General features: G+C 38.1%; 1 protein-coding gene across 3 annotated transcripts in view; it reads right to left on the bottom strand.

Annotated features, from left to right (window-relative positions):
• LOC117409408 (SLAIN motif-containing protein 2) overlaps positions 1-14,367 on the bottom strand; it is a 48,928-nt gene that overhangs the window by 24,309 nt on the left and 10,252 nt on the right. For all 3 annotated transcript variants that reach the window (XR_009308271.1, XM_034015404.3, XM_058997340.1), the window contains exon 3: positions 196-366. Coding sequence is in view for 2 of the 3 variants with exons in the window: in XM_034015404.3 (XP_033871295.2) it covers positions 196-366 (171 nt within the window). In the remaining variant the exon portion in view is untranslated. The remainder of the gene's footprint in view (positions 1-195; positions 367-14,367) is intronic.

Genomic DNA, 14,367 nt, shown 5'->3' with positions numbered 1-14,367 from the left:
AAAAATGTGTGTTAAAAACAATATTCATTCAATACTGAACACGGATACCTGTTCTTCCTCAATAACATCCTAGCATCCACCATAAAGATCACAGTAAGTATGAAGTGGAAGATCCAATACTGTTAGGTTACAGTAGGGATTGCATCTAGTACAGCATATGCAACATATACATCAGGGTATTCAGCACTGAGGTACCTGAACTGCCAGGGAACACCAGCTGCTTCACAATGGGAATCCTCAGCGGGGTGGAAGACGGGGAGTTGAAGCCACTGCTGTATGGGCTATTCCCTGTGCTGGGACTGTAAGGGCTCGAGTAACCAGCTGTTGTGTTGTATGGACTGCCATAGAGACTTCTCCTCTTGTTTGCTACAACAAAAAACACAAATCCACATGTGTTAACATGGGGAACATGCAGCTAACCGGAAATCGCATTATTCTTTAGGAGGCAGCACTGTGCACATTAAAAGCACAAGAGTAGAGATTCATTACAGTTAAACTGAAGAGTCTTTTCTTCTGCTGAACATATATTGCAGCTACAGTACATTCCACAGGAGGCAGTGTGGCCTATTATGGCTTTAAAGTTAGAGATTGCCGTTTTACATGTTGCAATTTTTTATAAAATCAATAAGAAACAGAAGTACATCGATCATCTACTTAATGACTCCAAAATGCAATACGAATTTGCTTCTAACAATGACAAATAACAGACCTGGAGCGCACTCAATTTATTAATTGGCTTTATCAGACCAGGGGGAATTTAAGATAGATGTATATGCTGGAATGCCAACAGTAGATAAATACAGCAATCCATAGTGGACAGCTTAAGAGCGAGCCAGGATGGAATTAAGATTTCATACAGCAAGTATTGTAATATGGCAATAACTGATGGCTGTGGGGATTAACATTTTTTTTTTAACTTATCATGAAAAGGAACAGAATATCTTAATGCCTATAAACAAACACAATAGTTGGTTTGTGGGCAACAAGTCAGGTTCTTAGGAAAGTATGTTTTGATTCCCACCAACCAGCATATCTCCCTCAAATGCCAAACTGAAAAATAAGTAATGAACAGAGATTAGTAATTTTACAAGGGAATGCCTAAAAAGTGTCTGCAAGACAGCCTCAAAAAATATCAGTCTACATATACAAACTAAATAGTGATCTTATCCTGTCTTAAGTCTTCCCCACCTCTTCTGAAAACCAACCATGGATGAGAAAGTGCCGCATTAGTCTAGGAATGCATGCTGGTTTGAATAATTTAGGAATCAATGTCATAACCTACCGGAAACATAAATAATTGAGGCGATGAGAAAAAATAACCACAGCGTTTTTCAGGTTTACAATAGGAAAACTATATCCCATGCCTCCCAAAGATGAATATGGAAATACAATTTAGTATAAACATAATTTAAATTATATTTGACTTGGTGTTAATGGCAATTCATGTTTGTAAAGATCAATATACATTAGGTTTAATAGGCAAGATCATAATGTTTTATATTAAATCACATGTCGCTCTCTGGTTCCTTTTCCCTCAGCATTCAAAACTGCTTGCGTCAACCCCATTCTTAAGAAACCTTCTCAACCCTTCTTCTGTCCAGAACTATCGCCCTGTCTCTTTCCTCCCGTTCCTCTCAAACTCTTGGGCGAGATGTCCACCACTAGCTGGCATTCTTCCTCACTGAGCACACTGCTTGACCCTCTTCAATCCGCGTTCCATCCTGCACACTCCATGGAAACCACCCTCCTCTCTGTAACCGACTCTCCTCGGGCTGCCTCTTCTCCATTCTAATTCTCCTTGACCTCTCCGCTGATCTTGCTCTTCTCTTCTCCTCTCTCTGACCTAGCAATCTCAGCCACTGCTCTTGCCTGGTTTTCCTCCTATCTCTCCTACATGGTTTGTGGCGTGGCCCCCTCTCTACAGGTGTACCTCAAGGATCTGTCCTGGGACCCCTCCTCTTCTCACTCTACACCCGTTGGCTAGATACTTTCCACTTTTTAGGTAATCTCCTCTTTTGGCTTCTCCTACCACCTTTACACCAATGATGCCCACATCTTCCTCTCCTTTCCCTCCTCCCGCATATTGGAATGCCTCTCGGCTATCTCAACTTGGACGGATTCACCACCTCAATCTCAACCTCTCTAAATCTGACCTGCTTTCCTTCTGCTTCCTCTCAGTATACCTTGACTATCACTCTCTCTCCTGATAAAAAAACCTAGGTGTTACTCTTGACCCCTCCCTCTCCTTCTCTCAACACATCTCTTCCCTGCCACGCACTTGCTGCTTCTTTCTTAGCAACATCTACCAAATCCGTTCTTTCCTCACAACTTATTCCACCTAACTCCTGCTTGAAGCTCCTGTACTCTCCAGATTGGCCTAATGTCAAGGCCCACCTGTTTTGACTGCACTTGTAGATCTTTTGATCTACCCCCACTATGCACTGGACTTGCCTGACCTACAGCCCACATTACTGGATCCTCACCTAATGCACTATCCTTGCACTACTAATCTGTCATTGTAGACTTGTTGTAATCCTAACTCGTTGCATCCTATTTCATATTGTAGTCTAGTAGTATTATTTGCATTTACTGTAAACTATACTGTATTAAAATATTAAATATTGCATTGTAACCCTGTACTGTAACACCTGTAAGTCACCTTAGATAAAAGGGTTCTGCCAAATAATAATAATAATAATAATAATAATAATAATAATAATCCAAGTTTCTGCAGAACCCTAATATGTACTATAATATATAAATAAATAGAAAATGAATATATAGTGTATTGAGAATGGGGTTATAGGTAGGGTCCTGTTAAAATCGCGATTTCATGGACTGCGTGGAAACTGTGAAATTAGCCCAATACCGCGATTTTTATAATACTTAAGAAATATAAATAATTACATAATTATTTGTATTTCATACAAAAAATGTGTCTGCAGCAGATCACGTAAAGCAGAATCCAGCAGGAGTTTTACACAGCAATGGAGGTAAGCCCTTCTGTACATCCTGCAACGTTACTGTAGATCACTACCGAAACTTGTCTGTTGACAGCAAGTATTCACCGAAAGTGAAAGGAGGAAACCCAGAGCAGTACTGCAACTGCTTTACTTGCAAAGAAACAAAAAACGGTGACTTCCATATTAAAAGTCCACTTATTAAATTTTGACCGGACAGAGGCGTTTGTTTGCAAAATCCCTTTTGAAAATTGGACAACCAAAAGTTTCGGAAATTCTTCAGACAGAGTGTAGCAAATGGTGGAACGATTCCTTCATCAGCCCAGCTGAGACGTTAATACTTACCTAAAGTTGCCGAGTATCACAAGCAGGAGATTATGGAATTGGCAAAAAAGTCTGGTTGCTTGTCAGTGGTCACACTGACAAGTCGACTGATGCCCAAGATCAATATGGGTTACACATTGCAGAGAGAGAAAACGCACAGACAGACATTGCAGAGAGAGAAACGCACAGACAGACGGTGGTGATGAGTAGCTGAGTGCAAATGGTAGCACTCAGCGTTTATTAACGAAGTAAAAGGTTTAAACAGAACACAAAAACAGGACACGGCACTTCACGCCAAAATAAAGAGACAAACAAAACGGACTATACAGTAAACAGACGAGTATCAGTGCACGGACAGACACACAAACAAACACGGTGAGTTTTAAATAAACAAGTATCGTGCTGGTCCTACCAGCACATAATAGCAATTGATATTTAAACTTATTTCTCCTTCTCTCTCACCCGTTCTCCACTCTCGAACACCCAACCCCGAGTGAATGAAACGTGCATCTATTTATACTGTTGTGCTGGGATTCAATTACTAATTAATTATTCACTTGAATCCCAGCACGTGAATTAATTATGTGCAACCTCGTGCGCGCATATTACTTACTTTAAATGCACGTGCAGTGATGTGCAATCCCGTGCCTAAATACAATTATACAATTTAAATACCACGTGAAACACAGACCCGTTTATATCCCGTGTACCAATCTCTATACACCAACATTAACACACGCAACATACAACACATAACACACACATGCACACAGGGGCAGGGCACATTGCCACAGTTACACATTGTATTTGTTTTGCAAGACCTAAATGGTGAACATGCACCTGACATACTGGAACCGAAAGCTGGCCTTGCAGATACACTTTACCCACAGGCTGTTATTACAACACCGTTTCACAAGCTGTTGTAAAGTGCTTGAATAACTTTGATGTTAATTTTGATGTCAGCGCATTTATCTGTATATTTGCTGTTTGAAAAAAAAAAAAAAAATCTGTACACGTAATTTATAACATATTTCCGTGCACATTCCGCGAAATACGACAATTTACCCATGACACTGACGTGAATTTTAAAGAATTTCCGCTATTTTCACAGGGCCTTAGTTATAGGAGACCAAAGTCTGCAATTCAATACATTTTTGTGATGAAACTTGCAAAGGACATCGTTTTGCAAGAATGTCATAATCCAGCTGAACACCACCTGGCATTTCAAAATATAAACTAACAAAACATTTCTCTTCTTAACCGTGCGAGACATTTATTTAAATATTTTGGTTTTTGAGGGGTTAAGTATTGTAAATGGTTACCTCTGCTGTGGATACATCATAAATCACTGCCTTTCTTTAACTGGTACCAAACTATGAAAGAAATCTCAAGCCCCATTTACATCTAAATAGCATATTCAATTTGCTTTTCCAGTTCTCTTGATCATAAGGGAAACAATGGTGGAAAGGAGGAGGGCAAGTTAGCAGTGCAAACAGCTATACACCGTTAGTCCTATTACAATCAATACAGAAACAGTCTATACTGTAAATCATAGTGGGGAAAAGAACCAAGCTGGGATAAGAGGTTTTAAAGAGCAGCGGTATTTAGATATAGTACTGTTTATATCATTAAAACAGACGGCAACTAGTTTACTGGCAGTGAAGGATCAGATATGTGTAGGTGTCCATTACAGGCTAATAAAACAGTGTGACATCACAAGTCATGGGACTTAAACAACTGTTGCAAGCATGCAGTCTTTAAACCACACAGAGTACTTTACTATTATTCCCAACACCACTGGCTTCAACACAATGAACGCTTTCACAACAAGCAACTGGAATTCAATGCTCCACTATGGCAATCACAGATGATATCATCTGTGGAACGATGGTTATCTGCATTTCTCAGCAGTTTGTAATGGTTTTCTATGCAGTGCCCTGACATTACCCTGCTGAGCCCGGAGCTCAATGAAACTCTATAGGTACCATGTGTAAGGAATTTAAATTACCATGCAGTCAGACTTCTGTTCATATTTATAACTTACGTACTGTAGCCTATTTATTGGTGTTTATCTTAAGGTGTGGGGGGAATGAAGGTCAGTACAAACTACTATACTGTAAGTATTAAAAAATCAATATAGAAAGACAAGGTGCAAATACATTGGGTTCCTTTCATTTCTGGATAGGCCATTAGTTTTGAAAGTCCAGTAATGTACTGTAAGTGAATCCAAAAGTGCCAAAAGGGAGAAACCAAGTCAGTCTTGGGAGGTCAACTTGAGAGGCAACATTTATAGTCGGTGATTATACAGGCCTAATACATTCAAATCTCAGAATGAAGTGGGATGACAGATGTCTCCTCTTTGAGGATCAAGGTTTCAGTATGCAGTACACCCTCATCAACAAGCTCTTTGACGTTATTAATAAACACGGCTTCCAAGGCGTTTCACTACATGAAGCAGCTGCTGCTAGTTTAGTAAGGCCTGGATATACCGCATATCATTTCCACTGTAAAGGAAAAAAGTTTCAGCCAGAACATCATTTGGCTCATGTCTTTAAGAACTGGAATACAGAGTAACTGCTTTTGAATTTCAGTTTTTTTTACTATGGGAATAGGGGTTGAAATTTACTTCACAGTCAATACATTAACAAGGATCAAATGCAGGATACCGGTGGAAAGATTACACTGACAAGCTACATCTCAAACAGTGCTAACTAGGGATGGGAATTTCAAGTAATTTAGTGCTTGAGTACTCGAGCGTTAAATTTAAAAGCACTCAAACCTAATACCAGACAATATTATTCTACATATGCGCCACAAAAATGACCACAAGTTAAACACTAGAACCGCCGTGGTTATACTCATACCTAAAACCACCACTAATAAAATAAACATTTCAAAAGAAACTAGTGTGTAAACAGGTCTATGTACATACAAAACTCTAAAAAAATAAAAAAAATAATAGTTTATTAAAAACGAAAGTAACATTGCAGCTCTTGCGTGTCATTCAGTGCAGCACAGAATCCAGGTTGAGCTGCAGCACTCTGCAGCTTTGCAGTTTTCTGATCGAAATGTTTCTGCTGAAGTGCTGTGGCTAGCTTCAAGATGAAATCTCTCCTACTGATATTTTCCCTGGTGCATTCCTTTTGCACATTGTATTTATTTAGGAAGAGTCATAAACAGACAACCACATAACTTCAGACACAGAGTAAATTAAATTTGAAAACCTCAACCTGTCAAAATGACTTCCGTGGCTAGTGTTCAGGTGGTATACGTGAATAAAATATTGTAACGACCCTTGGTCTTAAGGCTCAAAGCAGGAGACGGAGACAAGATTCAGGCGCCAACAAAACTACTTTATTAATTAAACAGGGTCCGTGTTTGGGTCGGGACCACACCACAAAAACAATAAATCCTTCCTCCTGTCTATCCTAAAAAAAAAAAATAAATACTTTCTCACTCGCTCTATTCCACACACAAACACGGAACAATACAGATAATGTGAATGCACAGGACCAGACGAAACAAGATAAACAAAACGAGACAAAACAAAAGTCTGGCAACCTGAACTGACCGGGTCGCTACCATATATTTAATTTACATTCATGAAATTTTTTTTTTTTTTTTCGAGTACTCTAGCATTAAATTAGTGCTTGAGTAATTATAATGATTTCGAGTACTCAAGTACTCTAACCCACCCCTACTGCTAACCTGCAGTTTTACAGAATTGGCTTCCAATGAAGTAGAAAATGGATTTCAGGTTTCCTTTACCGCTTCATATACAAGTACACCATTGGTCCTATACATTACAGTGTGTACAGTCATCTTTACCTAGTATCATTGGCTTTATTTTTTTTTGCTACGGGTTATACGGTCCCATAGAGCCCGTGCTCCAGCAATATTCTGCAAAGCGGGCACCTGGCTCTTTGATTATTATTAATTATATATATATATATATATATATATATATATATATATATATATATATATATATATATACACACACACACATACACAGACGTGCTCAAATTTGTTGGTACCCATACAGCTCATTGAAATAATGCTTCATTCCTCCTGAAAAGTGATGAAATTAAAAGCTATTTTATCATGTATACTTGCATGCCTTTGGTATGTCATAGAATAAAGCAAAGAAGCTGTGAAAAGAGATGAATTATTGCTTATTCTACAAAGATATTCTAAAATGGCCTGGACACATTTATTGGTACCCCTTAGAAAATATAATAAATAATTGGATTATAGTGATATTTCAAACTAATTAGTTTCTTTAATTAGTATCACACATGTCTCCAATCTTGTAATCAGTCATTCAGCCTATTTAAATGGAGAAAAGTAGTCACTGTGCTGTTTGGTATCATTGTGTGCACCACACTGAACATGGACCAGAGAAAGCAAAGGAGAGAGTTGTCTGAGGAGATCAGAAAGAAAATAATAGACAAGCATGGTAAAGGTAAAGGCTACAAGACCATCTCCAAGCAGCTTGACAACAGTTGCAAATATTATTAAGAAGTTTAAGGTCCATGGAACTGTAGCCAACCTCCCTGGGCGCGGCCGCAAGAGGAAAATCGACCCCAGAGTGAACAGAAGGATAGTGTGAATGGTAGAAAAAGAACCAAGGATAACTGCCAAAGAGATACAAGCTGAACTCCAAGGTGAAGGTACGTCAGTTTCTGATCGCACCATCCGTCACTTTTTGAGCGAAAGTGGGCTCCATGGAAGAAGACCCAGGAGGACTCCATTTTTGAAAGAAACATAAAAAAGCCAGACTGGAATTTGCTAAAATGCATATTGAAAAGCCACAATCCTTCTGGGAGAATGTCCTTTGGACAGATGAGTCAAAACTGGATCTTTTTGGCAAGTCACATCAGCTCTATGTTCACAGACAGAAAAATGAAGCTTTCAAAGAAAAGAACACCATACCTACAGTGAAACATGGAGGAGGCTCGGTTATGTTTTGGGGCTGCTTTGCTGCGCCTGGCACAGGGTGCCTTGAATCTGTGCAGGGCACAATGAAATCTCAAGACTATCAAGGCATTCTGGAGCGAAACATACTGCCCAGTGTCAGAAAGCTCTGTCTCAGTCGCAGGTCATGGCTCCTCCAACAGGATAATGACCCAAAACACACAGCTAAAAGCACCCAAGAATGGATAAGAACAAAACATTGGACTATTCTGAAGTGGCCTTCTATGAGTCCTGATCTGAATCCTATCGAACATCTATGGAAAGAGCTGAAACTTGCAGTCTGGAGAAGGCACCCATCAAACCTGAGACAGCTGGAGCAGTTTGCTCAGGAAGAGTGGGCCAAACTACCTGTTAACAGGTGCAGAAGTCTCATTGAGAGCTACAGAAAACATTTGATTGCAGTGATTGCCTCTAAAGGTTGTGCAACAGAATATTAGGTTAGGGGTCCCATCATTTTTGTCCATGCCATTTTCATTTGTTTTATTATTTACAATATTATGTTGAATAAAAAATCAAAAGCAAAGTCTGATTTCTATTAAATATGGAATAAACAATGGTGGATGCCAATTACTTTTGTCAGTTTCAAGTTATTTCAGAGAAAATTGTGCATTCTTCGTTTTTTGTGGAGGGGTACCAACAAATTTGAGCACGTCTGTATATATATATATATATATATATATATATATATATATATATATATATATATATAAATAAAATAATGACATACCCTTTTGATAATACCTTTTAAAATTCCACCTCAATGGTAAAATAGTCTGCCTCTACTCACTCACTGGTAGGGCGGGTTTCCCTAGTACCAGTAGAGCTACTGGGAGACCAGTACAGACCAGTAGAGGTACAGAAAAACCAGTAGAGCTACTGGGAGACCAGTACCAGTAGAGACCAGTACAGCTACTGGGAGACCAGTGCCACCTCAGACCAGTAGAGGTACTGGTAAACCAAAAGAGCTACTGGGAGACCAGTACCAGTACAGACCAGTAGAGGTACAGAAAAACCAGTAGAGCTACTGGAAGACCAGTACCAGTAGAGACCAGTAGAGCTACTGTTTCCAACCCAAACCAGTAGACCAGTTCGGTTGTCCAAAAACCCATTTGAAACCAGTTGCCACAGGTCACCAGAAGAAACCAGTTGAACATTTTCTATTGCAATTTCCACTAGGGTTAGTGTGACCTACGGATCTCAACTGGTAGTACTGTCGGGAATCAAATTAGACCTACATTTTAAAATGAGCATCTAAAATAAATCAAAAAGTGCTACAATCATTACTGCAGCGGATCATGTAAAATAAGTAGTAGTATGAGCAGAATACATCAAAAGCACTGCAGGTCACAAAACTAAATGTCAGTCATTTCAGAGACTTCACGTTTATATTTTTTAGCCTCTGGATATATTGTCCAGCTACAGACCCATCCCTAGCTCGCCGCTCTGTCAATTCCAACAAACTCCGTGGATGCAGAGAGAGCTTTGTCTAAATACGGACAGGTATTTACACCGCAGACAGGGAATGAGGAAAACAGCATTTCAGAATAGTTTTTGAGTTACTGTTGCATACAATGACATTTAAAACCAAAACTTGGTTTTGGTAGGGCCTTATTCATAATGCTTAGAAAACAGTCACTCGGAACTGAAACCTCCCTTCATCTCCCCTGCAATTCCAACCCATTTAATATGACGTTTACGTTTGTGTTCTCCCTCTGCGTGGGATGCGAAGGGCGCGTTTTACTAAACATTTTAAAACTAACAAATAAACAATTACCATAATCAACATTGTCGTAATATGTTGCTTAAAATAGAACAAGCGAGTTGACTGACACCGTCTGTCAGGAAACAGAATGCAGGGCGGAAGTTGCAACTAGGATCGTCATGGTGACCAGTGGTAATTAAGCAACAGCTCAGAAAAAAACCCCACAACGGCTCGGTTCCGCTTTAGATTTACCGCAGTCGATCATGGTGATGCCTTATTACCGTTGAGCCTACGGTATGGGACATAGACGGGACAACTACCCAAAAGCGGGACAAAAGTAACATTTTACTAAACCTGTGGGGACACCAGGACGCTCCCTAAAAAGGGGACTGTCCCGGGAAAATCGGGACGGTTGGTAGTTTTAACGGGAGTACATTCATTATTATAGGTATTAATTCATAGTTATTTCACTCACAGGCTGTAACCCCCAACTCCACAAACTAGCCAGCATTTTTCTAAAAAGCAACACATGTAATGAACAATAAAATAAATAAAACATTCCATTTGTGTCATCGGTGTCAATGTCAGGCGGAGCGTTCATGGTTGACAAGGTGACACAGCTGGTGCTGTCAGTGTCGGTTTCTCAGCTCACAGTACAGTAATTGCTCAGAAACGAGGTGCAAACGGGATTGATCGGTCTGTAGGAGTGTTTACTAAAGTGACTGTTTATAAAACAAAAAAAGGCCCCCCAACTGTTGTTGTTGATTCCAACTTGGGCAATTCACATAAGGGACTAGTAAATTTCAAACAATTTTGTTAGTTTTTAACCCTGCCCTACAGTATAAAACTTTGATATATTAAGATAACTGACTTTTCATAGTGGTAATTCAAGATAGTTGTCTCCCAGGAACTGAAACATTTTCATTTGATATAAACAGATGCCTTGGTCTTGTGACTTTTCCAGGCAGCTTCCAAAGTAAACTACAGAAATAGCTGCCTATTAATACATTCCCAGTAACCTTGCTTTCTAGTGCTTAAGTCAGCCAAAACCGATTCCATAAATATTTTTTAACTTCAAAAAACGGAACGCTCTCTCACACAACTTGGTCAGACACAGGATTCTCTAAAACAATGCAGTCACCTAAAGTCTCTTTTAGCAACAGCTTTATCCGACAGCTTAAAAAAGGAGCACTGACAAATGTTCTTTCCAAAAAATGTGGTACCATGGCAACAGCAGACTGATACAAACAATTACCCAACAGTATAGCAGCGGTTCCCAAACTTTTGATTGTCGCATACCCCCTCCGTACCCTTAACAAACCGGTTTATATTTTAATGTTATTTTTAATAAATACTTTCTTAATACACAAACAATACAATATAAATGGCCCTATGTTTTTTCGCAAATACGAAATAACACGAAATGTAACATAAAACGAAATGCAAATATAAAAAAGAAATAACACAAAAAAATCATTATAAAAGAAACAGAGTGAAATTTTTAAATTGTGAGGTTTATACAGAAAATACTTTAAATAAATACTTGCAATTGTAGTTGTCAAGGCTCAGCCGTTACCAGACACGGTCTGAAGGGAAACGGAAGCTCTGACTAGCACTTGTGCAGATGTATAATTTAGAGATGTTGTGAGTTCAAATTGTGATGGAAGAGAAGAGACATTTGTTTCTTAAATGCCTAAACTGTGCATAACAATTAAACAACGCTGCAAAGAATTTGAACATGAGATGAGGGGATGTATGCAGATGACAGTGACAAAATAACGATGTGCAGATTTTGCAACTGTCGGCTGGTTAACGTTGTTAAGCATCATTAGCTGTTTATTGCTTTTGGGGAAAATATGGCTTGTTTGCTTGTACTGTATTTTACATTAGTATGCTAATTCTTTGCTTTATTTCAAGTGGTGCGAACTGCACTGGAGCAAATACTGTTTTGGTTTTGAATGGATCTGAATGAATGAATCTGCTTTGCTTCGTGTTTAAATACTGAGAAACCCCCAGCTTGTTGTATGGTGCTTCAGCGCAGTGGGATTGAAATACAAATCATATTTTTTACATCGGCTTTTCTACTATCCTTAAATGCAACTGATACATGTTAATCCATTTGTGTATCTCAATCACAACTGAGAAATGCATTAACAGTAAAATTGGTTTAATTTCTTTTTTTTTTCCTGTGTGAAACCCCTAATCGTAAGTCTTACTTTTTCATTTAAATGCCGAAGCGACTCCTCTTTATTAATTTAAATGCAGTTACTCGTCATAACGATTGTAATAGCGTGTCCAGCAAAACACTTTTTTCATTATAGCTTTAATAAAAGATTAGTCGCTTATTAACATGTTGCGATCTCGTTTGTACGTTCTGTCTGTACATGAAAAATGAAGGCTTGGCCTATTTAAAAGCCCATGAAGTTGTTTGACAGAAAAAAATTTAAAATAATAAATTAAATCAAATTACTAAATTAAGCCCTATATATAAATGCATAAAAACAGTGAAGCAATATGAAAAAATAATAGCATCGGCGGTACGATAATGGTCTGTTTTGATTAGAGGGCGAGCATTAATTGCCCTCCGCACAAATGCCTACAAAATCTACAACAATATTTAATTTAAAAAACACTATCACACAAGTCTTTAAATTTGATTATCTTCAAGCTTTAATACAGGAAAGGTCTTTCTGGGTCAAAATATACTGATTCTATATTTCACTCCCCTACAGATCCTTGTTCTATCCAGCAAGTACTGTACTTTATCATTAAACAGACACGTGTTGTTTGCACTAGGGGCGAGTTGGTATAGTGGTTTTACAGTTTAGGCACATTGCGGTATTGATACAGTTCTTGTTATGCTACACCGCAAATATCTTAATTATGGTATACAACGGATAACACTATGTTTGTCTTCCTATGAACAAATTGAAGAAAAAGGCAATTTTCACATGAACATCTTTTTATTCGTCCTGTACAAAATAAGTCTCAGTACTACTCAGCTTTCTAACCTAGCCTCACACATTCCATCCACTTCTACCTTACTGTCAATCACCATCATCACCACCGTTTTGCCTTGGCATTTTCCTACTATCTACTGCCTTGGCATTCTTCCATCATGTTAATCCAGACACAACAGGGAATGGGTTGACATGATATAACCGTACACTTAAGGGTTAAAGGCACCCTCTGTCATGCCTTAATGCTTCACTATGGCAATACTGTGCAACTTTAAAAGTTTTTAAATTCTGATCTTATATAAAAAAAAATAATAATAATTGCTATACGTTTTCAGCTTTTTGTCAGAGTAAAACATAAAACCAGATACAGTTTAAACCATTCTGTGAAAGGAAGTGTGACTTTTGAGAATTACAGTAATTGTGGTAGTATGTCTCCATTTTTAGTAAACCTTCATTGTATATCTTGCATGATGTACTGAATCGCGCTATATTAAGGTTAAAATTGTATTTTGTTTGATGGTTATCATACTGTGGACATTTTATACCGGCCCATCCCTAGTTTATCCAGCATCAGAAGAATCTGTACAAGGAAAAAGGTCCTCCTGTGAATAAATGCCAGACTCTGATGAAAAGAAAGGCAGACTTCATAAAGGGTTCAAGGAGTCTTGCACAAATACCTATGAATTTTTATAAAACTTACATTTTTTTAATGAAATACACAATAACAGATTTTGCAAGCTCTCTACTGCTTTATAAATAGCTTTCATTGCAATTACAACTTGTTTTTATACTTATCTTACTGTACCTGTCCTGATCCTATTAAAAAGGGTATAAAAAAATAAAAATAAAATCATACTTAATGATTAAAATGAGAAAACCTGTGTTTTTGTAAAACACTTTCTATAAAAGCCAGACAAGCAAGTCTCTGTATGCAGGCAGAATGCGTTGTACTCACACCCGTCACCCAGGCAAGTATAGGAAACAGTAAAATAAGGCGTTTTGCATTTCTTCCTCTTAAGCCAATTTATTTCAAACTGTGAAATCCTTTTGACACACATAACATCTTCACCCCCTGGGACACTGCTAATCTGATATAGCATTGGATTAAGTATGTTTCACCCAAGATTGTAAAATATCTGGGCTGAATATACTGGCATGAGTACTGTAAACAAACCCAAAAGCCCCTAATAATCATTAAACAAAAATATTTTAATGAAGCCATCAGTATAATACATGCATCAGAAATCAACCAAATAAAAGTTGTGTGTTTAATTCAGATTTTTGGTGCCAGTTTCAAATTAGGTTGTTTTTGCTGCTGTTATGATCAGGAAAGACCAGACCAGGTAAGCTAAGGGTTATACCACTAAAAATAATGTAAAATGTGTGTCATTTTGTGTTTAATAATGACACAAAGATTATTTCATATATTTCTGTATTTGTTTAC

The sequence above is a fragment of the Acipenser ruthenus genome, chromosome 2 (genome assembly GCF_902713425.1).
Source record: "Acipenser ruthenus chromosome 2, fAciRut3.2 maternal haplotype, whole genome shotgun sequence".
Lineage (NCBI taxonomy): Eukaryota > Metazoa > Chordata > Actinopteri > Acipenseriformes > Acipenseridae > Acipenser > Acipenser ruthenus.
Note: the sequence above shows the minus strand (reverse complement) of the source record. Positions and strands in the feature narration are given on the sequence as shown.